The 8,679-nt window shown below is 41.8% G+C and overlaps 2 protein-coding genes across 5 annotated transcripts in view; one reads left to right on the top strand and one right to left on the bottom strand.

Annotated features, from left to right (window-relative positions):
* Positions 1–4,011: 4,011 nt before the first annotated feature.
* Positions 4,012–7,733, bottom strand: LOC125111167 (vegetative cell wall protein gp1-like). Its single transcript, XM_047753013.1, has 3 exons — positions 7,665–7,733; positions 4,317–4,736; positions 4,012–4,254 (listed from the first exon to the last, which is right to left on the bottom strand). Exons 1-3 carry the CDS (start codon positions 7,731–7,733, stop codon positions 4,012–4,014), a joined length of 732 nt encoding a protein of 243 aa, XP_047608969.1.
* TFG (trafficking from ER to golgi regulator) overlaps positions 4,051–8,679 on the top strand; it is a 35,498-nt gene continuing 30,869 nt past the window's right edge. Inside the window, exon 1 of one of the 4 annotated variants that reach the window (XM_047793695.1) lies at positions 4,051–4,349. The gene's annotated coding sequence lies outside the window, so the exon portion shown is untranslated. The remainder of the gene's footprint in view (positions 4,350–8,679) is intronic. The other 3 variants (XM_047793686.1, XM_047793678.1, XM_047793668.1) reach the window with 3 other exon arrangements.

Below are 8,679 nucleotides of genomic sequence, written 5' to 3'. Positions count from 1 at the left end.
CAACTGCATTTCCTTACACTGATTCTCCTTTTTTCATATATTTCCACCTTTCACATGTCTGATTCAAGGTTATTGTTGATGTTCCTTTCAAACCAAATTCACCTGACGTAGGACAGAGGGCCAGGTGATTATGAAGTTCAGTTTACCTTTCTAAGTCATATAAACACACAAAAAGAGGGTAACATGTTTTCTGACTAATAGTGCTTTAAAGGTGTGCTTACTTATAGAATTCCTAGAACAATCTTCTTAGTGGTTTGATTGATGCTTATCCCAATAAATGTGACCATAATTGCTTAATAAATAACAATGATAAAACTTAGCCTTTCTGGTGTCTCTAATGGAAGGCAGCAGTAACTAAAACCGGCGTATGCAGTGGGATAAATCATATTCTTGGTAAGGGTGGTAAGTGGTTCAATTCATGTTATTGCTCTGTGGCCAGTTATCACCTGCATTTATTGGGAGTCTAAGTACAGACAACCGTACCATCAGCAACCATGGCACATTACAGAAAAACGGTAACTGTTTTATTGACTCAACAGATATTCAATGAATGCCTACTATTCACTTAAGGCAATCAATGCCAGATGCTTGGAGGGATAAAGAGAATATAATCACTGCCCTCAAGTTGGGTGGGGGCGGGAGTGGTGGTGGTAATGATGAACAAGAAAGACGCTCAAAGACAGGATTACAAGGGAGGATACAGAACAATCACATGAGATTTCATAAAGAATTGTCAAATATTTGTTACAAAAGTCAGGGTTATAATGTAGTCTTTACTGTCTTTAAAAAAATCATAAAAGATAGCATTTACACTGCCCCTTCACCCCAAATCTTAATGATATCAAGAGCTGGCATTATTTTACACAGCTAAATATCTGCATAACCTACCATTCAGCAATCCATGTATTAGCATATAACCAAGAGAAACTCTCATATGAGAAGTATATACATAGAGGCACATTGCAGGAACTGGAAAAAACCTAAATATAATTTGACTGGAGAATAGATTAAAAAAAAAGAAAAATTTGGAGTTCCCATCGTGGCGCAGTGGTTAACGAATCCAACTAGGAACCATGAGGTTGCGGGTTCGGTCCCTGCCCTTGCTCAGTGGGTTAACGATCTGGCGTTGCCATGACCTGTGGTGAAGGTTGCAGACGCGGCTCAGATCCCACGTTGCTGTGCCTCTGGCGTAGGCCGGTGGTTATGGCTCCGATTAGACCCCTAGCCTGGGAACCTCCACATGCCGCGGGAGAGGCCCAAGAAATAGCAAAAAGACAATAAATAAATAAATAAATAAATAAATAAATAAATAAATAAATAAAAACAACAAAAAAAGAAAAATTTGTGGTATATTTTTCTAAAGGAATATTATTCAGCAAGGAAAATAAATGAATTCTAGCTATGTGTAACAACATGGGTATATCTAAATATGTTATCTTTTTTTTTTTTTTGTCTTTTTTGCCATTTCTTGGGCTGCTCCCGCGGCATATGGAGGTTCCCAGGCTAAGGGTCGAATCGGAGCTGTAGCTGCCAGCCTACGCGAGAGCCACAGCAACGCAGGATCCGAGCCGCGTCTGCGACCTACACCACAGCTCACGTCAACGCCGGATCGTTAACCCACTGAGCAAGGGCAGGGACCGAACCCGCAACCTCATGGTTCCTAGTCGGATTCGTTAACCACTGCGCCACGACGGAAACTCCTAAATACGTTATCTTGAGTGTAAACATTATGCCCCAGAAAACAACATAGCAATGATACTCTATATAATGTCTCTACCAAGTAAAACTAAACAACATATTCCACAGGCATACATATATATGTAAATTAAACTATATAGAAGATTAAAACAACACCACCACCAACACCCCAAGGAAATGCTAAACAGAAAATCAGGAGAGAGGCACAAGGACCACAGGGGAGAGGAGCACACTGGGAGGTATTATTTATTGGTAATGTTCTAATCTTTGGGTTGGGTATTGAGTTCCACCTGTTCATTATGCTCTTAAATTAAAATGTAATTGTTATAAAGGATCAGGAACAGGAAACATTGCTGAAGTTTTTGTGGACAATTTAGTATTTAGCTGAAATAAAAAAATGGGCAGGATATGGTTTTGGTTATAAAGGTGTTTATAAAGGGGGCAATATGACAAACTCAGATATCTGGTAATTTCATGCTTTTATATGACATATTACTAAACCCAAATAGCCTTGATTTCATGCTCAATCACAATATTGTAAGCCTACATCCAGCTGGATAACAAGAGGCAAAAATCTATCATAAAGTTTTTCATCGTGGGAAAATAATCTGAGAGAGAATGGATGGTGTATCTTATAACTGAATTACTTTGTTGTACAGCAGAAATTATCACCACCTTATAAATCAATTATACTTCACTAAAACTTTAAAAAATAAAATTTAAAAAATTTCAAATTTATATTTCTGGAGACTCCTAGGGAACGCTTTAATGTTGCATAGATATCCTTGTCTCATGTCACCTGAGTCTCTGATCTGGCTTACAAACAGCACCTCAGCCTCTCATTTTCTAATGCCTTGCCCCAGGCAGCTCCTGCTTCTACTGTGATCTAAGGAATCATAACTACCTCACCTCTCAGTTTCCCCAATGGTGGCTGGAGGAGGTATTAACATTAAACAAGACTTCACTGATTGCTTGAGGATGAAGCACGAGGGAATTACAACTTAAAGAACCTTAAACTGCTTTCAGGGTTCCAGAAGACCACTCTATGGGTGCTTTCTTCCCAGCTTCCAGCTGGCCTCAGTTTAACAGAGATCAGTTTATTTCTCCTCAATGGCAAGCCTCTTGAGTGATTGCCCCTTTCCTCTGAGCCTAGCAAGAGGAAATTTTTTCCCCTCATTTCAGGCTAAGGTTCACTTTTACCCTGCTCCAGGTTCTGACCTCTCATTAGGAAGATTGTGGTATTACTTACTTCTTTTGAGAGTTTTTTACCTATGTCCATATTTGTGTAGTTTTTTTTTTTTTTTTAATCCAACCTCAAGCCATTTCAAAGACCTCAGGACACTATTATTGGACAGCAGTTCATTTCCCCAAATTTGGATATTCAAGTCACAACAAGCACTGAAGGATAAAATCTGGAACTTTTTTCATTCTTTCTTCAGTCTTCCGCTTCTCAAGCCCTGGAAGCAATTGCTCCATACAGCATTGGAAAATACCTTTCAGATGCAAAAGAATTTTAAACTCATATATTTCACTCTCAAACAGAACTTTTCAGACTTAAAGCTGCAAAAATGTCATATTTCTTAAACTACTAAAATAACAATAACTTCTCACCCTGAATTCACTTCATCTGGTGAACAGCTGGGGAAGCAAGTAAGTTCACATTGCTTTTTGCTTAGTTTTAGAAGGCAAAATTCCTTGCACCTTTTACAACAGCACTGACCCCGAAACTCAGATATCATCACCTATTCCGACCCACCCCCGTCAGACCGTCTCTTACATAAATTAACATATGCGGTTAGAGCGAGGGAAGAGTATGTAGGGTACGCTCAAATACTTTACTTCCAAAAAGGCTTCTGGAATCTTTAATCAGCCATTATTTCCCAGCCTTTACCCTTTACACACTTCATAACTCGTAAACGCTGTGTAACTCCTTGCTTACAAACTGATTCATTCCCATTTCCAGCACAGGGCTTGGCAAAAGCGTAGGCGCCCAACAATGAATGAATGAGTTTGTAAAAGGAAGGCAGGAAAAGGGTTAGTTTTTTTGAGATAGGACTAGTAAGACTACAATGGCCACAAAACAAAAAAACACTCAGACTTGGACAAATGCCCAGTTTCAATCCGCTCTCAAAAGGAGTACAGGACACCAAATTACGCCCCGCCCACGGGCGAGCGAAGGAGAACGCTAGCGCTCTGGAAAACCGGAAGTGCCTGGTCACGCCCCGCGCATGCGCGCTTCCGTTGCGCTCTCACTTCCTACACTGGGTCATCCAGTGAGAAAGCAGACCCAGGGCCCTGCAGGCCAGGACGTGGTCAGTCCCGGGGGGGGGGGAGCCCAGCCGTCGCGCATGCGTTCTGGGTTGGCTTGCTCGCTCTGAGGCGGAGCGAACGCACAGTTTTCTTCTTGTACCCGCCCCCTCTGCTTTCCCCACCTGCCACGTACTGGGCCCGAGGTCTCGCTAGGCTTGGTGGGTCTGTGTGATTGGCCGCGGCCAGCGCAAGCCTGCCAGCGAGGTGCGGCGGGCCGGAGGGCAACCGAGTGGGCCGTGACTGCAGCTTTCTCCCAGAGCCCCAAAGCCTGGCAGTGGTAGCCTCGCACGAGTTGAATCAGCGGAGACCTGCGGAGGGGTGGCGGCGGCCTCGGCAAACCGGTATGGCCGCTGGAGGCGGGGGCGCGGCCGATTTCTCGGGCTAGGCGGCCCGGGAGACTTAGAAACGCCGAGACGGCTTCTTTCTAACCGGCGGGTGCGGGGCAGGTGGGGTTGCAGGGGCGGTGGGAAGGGGCTGGAGCCGGGAAGAGGGAGGCCGGGCGGGGCCTCGCGTGGGGGAGGGGAGGCCACGGAGGGGGAGGGGAAGGGCAAGGGCTCTCGGCAGCAACTGAGGCAGCGAAGCGGGCCTCGGCGGGAGGGATTCTCCGGGGGGGTTGTTTGGGGCAGCAAGTTCTCTTGCACCCATTCTGCCCGGGTCCAAGGGGTCGGGCTGACCGAGGGGGAGGAGAGGGACTTTGGGAGGCCTGGCGCGGTCCAGCGCCTAACTTTCTAGGGGGCTTGTAAGGGTGAGAAGGTGGAGGATGGCACCTTCGGAAGTAAGTTGATTGGCTTACAGAGGAGAAACCTTGTTCCTTGGCTATGTCAGTGTTTAATCAAGCGCCGTCTGGAGGCCCAACCTAGTTTGATAGTGGTGATGACAACTAACTTTTAAGAGTTTAGTTTTCAAGGCACTATGAAAGTACTTTAGATGCATGGTCTCATTGAATCATCACAAAGATTCTTTCAAATTTAGATATTATTTCTGTTTTGCATATGGTGGAAATGAGGCTTGGTGAAGTATTTGCTTAAGGTCACATAGCTAGTAGTGGGAATCTTTATCATTTTACTACACTGCCTCTAGTCGGGCAGGATTTGAGGCTTCTTGAATTATTTGGAATACTCAAGGGTTGATTTTGCTTAGGATTTCTTAAAGGCAGTTGTTATCCTCTGGAGGTGCCTACGCAGGCTTCTCTGAATTTTTGCAAGGCCCTAACCACAAGGGGAGTGGAGCTGGAGGTTTGGCCATGAACCTAGATGCTGGTTCAAGAGGCAGGCAGGCTTTTTATGTGTGTCTTTGGATATGTCACTTTATTCTCCAGTTCTGAGAACAGTGTTTCTCTTGGAAGATTTCATAAGTTTGTGGCTGTGTCATTTCTGGTTTTCAGAGGGAGGGAAGCAAGGACAAGATGGGAGAAGAAGAGCTGTAAGGATCTCGCCAGCAGTTCATAGTAGTCCATACCCGTCCATACTTTGTGATTGAAGTTAGAGAAAAAGAGGACCTAAGTCTGGTGTTACATTAAAAAAAATGTGGGGACGGGGTTTTCTCTGGAAGGGAAAATTTTGTGGTACTTTTATTTTTGTGATACTTGAGTGCATGCCTTATGGAGATTACAGCACAAACTGGGTGAAACCTTAGAGAAGGCCCAGTTCCTGGCCACAGGTAGTTTACAGACTTTAAGAAACATCAACCATTAAGTGAATTTGCAGACATGGCAAATGCAAAGTAAAAGAGACTCATATTCAGATCCATTGGAACCGAGCAACAGTCTCCTCACAATCAAAAGGGTTATGTCAGTTATTTTCGATGTTGGAAATTTCTTTTAATTAGGGGTATGTCGTAAAGAGGCACTTCTAGCTATGTAAAGAAGGTACATTGTGAAGGTTTGGCTTAGGAACTGACCTGGTAGTATAGCTTTTTTTTCTCTCATTCGTTTAGCAGAACTTCATTATTTGTCATTCATCTTTTGTTTAGGGAACAAAAACAAGTCTTTAAATATTTACTGTATGTATGTTAGGCACTATTCTAGATGCTGCTTAGAGTAGGTAGTACTGTCCTGCTAAAGCTAAGCCCTGGTCCTTAGCTGCATTATTGCCTGTTTACACATCTTATAGGTAAGAGAAGGTAATGTACATTGATTTGTGAAGTTCTTTATTATTCTCAGGCTGCAAGACAAGGTGATAACAAACAAATTATCATGTTGTTGAAATAATTATACTTCAGAGTTTGGCACATAGAAGGTATTCAGTAAGTGTTTCCTGAATGAAAAGGGCTGGTTTGGCTAACAGGGCAAGATGTATGGAGGTTTCAGACTCTACATGAGAAGTCAATTGTCAGAATTTGCAGATAAAAAACTAACTATTCTTATTTTATAGTAAGACAAACATAGCATCCAGATCGTGGAACACAATCCACTCTGTTCTGAACTGACCTTAGAGTGTTAGATTCAGTGTTTAATGCCCCGTTTTAACATGGGGCATTAAAGATTCATTCCCAGAATTAATTTGTTCAAAGGATGGCAAGGGGGTCGGGAGACATTTTAAAAGAAAAATTAAGAAGTTCTTGGCTGTGCAACACTTGGTTAAGAATCTGGCTGTGGTAACTTGGGTTGCTGTGGCGGCACAGGTTTGATCCCTGGCCCAGCCCGGTGGGTTGAAGGATCTGGCATTACCACAGCTGTAGTGTAGGTTACAGCTGTGGCTCAGATTCAGTACCTGGCCCAGGAATGTCCCTATTCTGTGGGTGTGGCCATAAAATTAAAAAATTAAAAGAAAAAAAGGAAAAATTAAAATTAACTATGTTTAAGGAGTAGTTAATGGAAGGACATAGGGCATTTATATGAAGACTATTAGAGCATTTATGTGTACTATTGTTTAAATAAATTAGGATTGGTGAAAGCTTTCTTCAGGTGTTGATGTATTGGGGGCCAAGTGGAGTGTTTTCACATACACACACAAAGGAGTAAATGTAGAGAATAATGAAAACTAAAAATGATGTAAATGAAACAACAAATTTGAGAGGAGAAAACAGAAAGCCGCCAGTAGAAACGTGTGGTGTTGAAACCAGAATGTGGACAATAGGAGATGGTAGGGTACTTTAAATAGTCTGAGAGAGCATTTGCTTGGGGCAGGAGGAGGAAGAAGTTGATGCTAGGGAAATGCTCAGTGGTTACACATAATGCGTTCAAGAACATCTTGATTTTGGACAGAAGAGATAGACCTTGAGAAGAAGACACACTAACATTAATTAAGCATATGTATATTCTCTTATTATTATATGATAATGGCGTAAATTACTAGAGACCTCAGGCATTATTTTGAGTTTAGGGCTACAAAGTCATTATAGGAGAAGCACACTGAATAACCTAAAATAAGACCAAAGTAAAACCCAAGAAGAGAAAATTCTGTAGTAAGTTGTTAGTATTTAGTTCTCTGGCACTGTCCTACTCTTGAAGTGGGCAGTCTAATTGCATACACTCAGGTCTGGGAAGAAGTGTGTTACAGAAGGCATAGAGACAGTAGTGGACAGTCTTGTTTAAAATCTCAGGAGGATATCGCTCACTTGTTCTTTGTCCTCAAGTTCCCAAAGAGAAAAGTTGGGGAAAATGAGGTCTTCCTTAGTTTAGTGAGAAAATTTTGAGGCTGTTTCAATTCACATACTCTTTTCTTTTCAGGGATAGCTTTTAGTGTATATAGGCTGAGTTTGGAGGCCAGTATGTATTTCTCCATATAGCGACTGTTGCATGATTAACATATGCTAGGCACTGTTCTAGTCTCTGGAAATACAGTGAACAAAACCATCTATTTCCCTACTTTCTAGTGGAAAAGACAATTAAAAATTAATAAAATTTCAATGTCTTCTAGTGATAAGTGCTTTGTAGAAACATGAAGCACGGTAAGAAATTGATGGTAAAGCCATTTTAAGTTATAGTCATGGAAAAACCTCTGAGAAATTAACAGATCAGGGACTTGAATCATGTGAGGGGGGGGTGAAAAGGACTTAAGATAAAGGGAGTAGCAAGTGCCAAGCCTAGAGTTGAGAAGGAGAATGTAAAATATGAGTGTAGCAGGGTAGCCAGGGAGAGAGGTGGGAAATGAGGTTAAATACTTGGCCAGGGGCCAGAGGTCAGATCAGGACCTTGTAGTTGTGGCTTTTACCAAGAGTGAGATGGTTATCTATTGAAAGACTTTGAAGTAGTGATATTAGATTTTATTTAATAGGATAAAACTCCAGTGTGTTGAGAATAGGTTAAACGCAGACAAACATAAAAAGCAGCCAGGCCAGTTAGGAGTCATTTTCAGTAATCTAGGCAAGAGATGATGGATGATGGCTTGGATTAAGTTGATAGAGGCGAAGATACTAAAATGATTGGATTCTAGAGATATTTTAAGGGTTGTGGCAACTAGATTTATTGGCAATTTGGTGAATGTAAGGTGCGAGAGGAGAAAAAGAGGAAACTAAGAGGAACTAAGATTTTTTTATGTTGAATAATTTAGAAGAAAAGAATTGTCACTAACTGAGAGAAGACTATAGGAGAAGATTTTGAGGGGAAAATCTGGAGTTTTTGTTCTAGACCTGTTAAGTAAGAAATCCAAATCAGATAAGTAGTTAAATACGTGGGTAAAATAATAATAGAAAAAATAATAAAGCTTATTTTCTTAGGCATATAATAAA

The sequence above is a fragment of the Phacochoerus africanus genome, chromosome 1 (genome assembly GCF_016906955.1).
Source record: "Phacochoerus africanus isolate WHEZ1 chromosome 1, ROS_Pafr_v1, whole genome shotgun sequence".
Classification (NCBI taxonomy): domain Eukaryota; kingdom Metazoa; phylum Chordata; class Mammalia; order Artiodactyla; family Suidae; genus Phacochoerus; species Phacochoerus africanus.
Note: the sequence above shows the minus strand (reverse complement) of the source record. Positions and strands in the feature narration are given on the sequence as shown.

Bases quoted from the DNA above. Each gene is read 5' to 3' on its own strand.
- LOC125111167 (XM_047753013.1), bottom strand. From the start codon at position 7,733: ATGGAGAAATACATACTGGCCTCCAAACTCAGCCTATATACACTAAAA. The intron at 4,737-7,664 runs GTATGTGAATTG...CAAGCCCCCTAG, and splicing joins CTATCCCTGAAAAGAAAAGA to AAAGTTAGGCGCTGGACCGC. The intron at 4,255-4,316 runs GTCTCCGCTGAT...TCTGGGAGAAAG, and splicing joins CCGCCGCCACCCCTCCGCAG to CTGCAGTCACGGCCCACTCG.